Source organism: Penaeus monodon, chromosome 22 (genome assembly GCF_015228065.2).
Source record: "Penaeus monodon isolate SGIC_2016 chromosome 22, NSTDA_Pmon_1, whole genome shotgun sequence".
In the NCBI taxonomy this organism is placed as follows: Eukaryota; Metazoa; Arthropoda; class Malacostraca; order Decapoda; family Penaeidae; genus Penaeus; species Penaeus monodon.
Window position 1 is genome coordinate 20023763 of NC_051407.1, and position 647 is coordinate 20024409.

The 647-nt window shown below is 41.0% G+C and overlaps 1 protein-coding gene across 1 annotated transcript in view; it reads left to right on the forward strand.

Moving 5' to 3' along the window:
* The window catches only part of LOC119586980, a gene marked incomplete in the record, with an annotated part of 81895 nt that overhangs the window by 37777 nt on the left and 43471 nt on the right, over positions 1–647 (forward strand). Inside the window, 2 exon segments of the mRNA XM_037935722.1 lie at positions 132–221; positions 425–558. Coding sequence (XP_037791650.1) covers positions 132–221; positions 425–558 — 224 coding nt within the window.

The following is a 647-nucleotide window of genomic DNA, read 5'->3' on the forward strand; positions in this document are numbered from 1 at the left end:
ATTTTTACAGCAAAAGACAAGCAAATAGTAGACACGATCCGAATACAAGCAAATAAAATGAAGCAAATTTAGTCATCCTGATGATGTTTTTCCATATGATTAATGATGTCTACAACAATGTTCCCCGCCAGACACCGTGACATCCATATGCGAGTGACGGCAGACGTTCTTCAGCCCAGGCAACGGGGGCTCAAAGCGCTTCTCAAGTGGGACGCTAACAGGTACTGGTTAAAAAAGAATACAAAAATCGAGAAAAAAATATGGATTAAATAAAACTAATATATACAGTTTTAGGTTATTTATTTATTGAATTTTTAACCAGTGTTGCCTAATTTTGCAAACACACACTCCGATTTTCGTATTATTTCCCCCCTTAGCAAGTACTTTTATCTCACGATGTTCCATTTCCTCATGCGTGGTTTAGGGATCCCAATCAAAAGCTGGACATCGAGGTCAGGTACGAGACACCGAGCGACAGGCAAGTGACGATATTGATGGACAGCGTGCTTAGCTTCCTGGGCCAGCAATACCGTGCTAACTGGAGAACCAATAAGCTATGTGAGAACGCGTGTTGTTGTTCAAGGCTGATTGGTTTGTAATGCTCTCTCCTCTTATGTGAAGTTAGTGTTGTTTTGGCGTGTTATCAG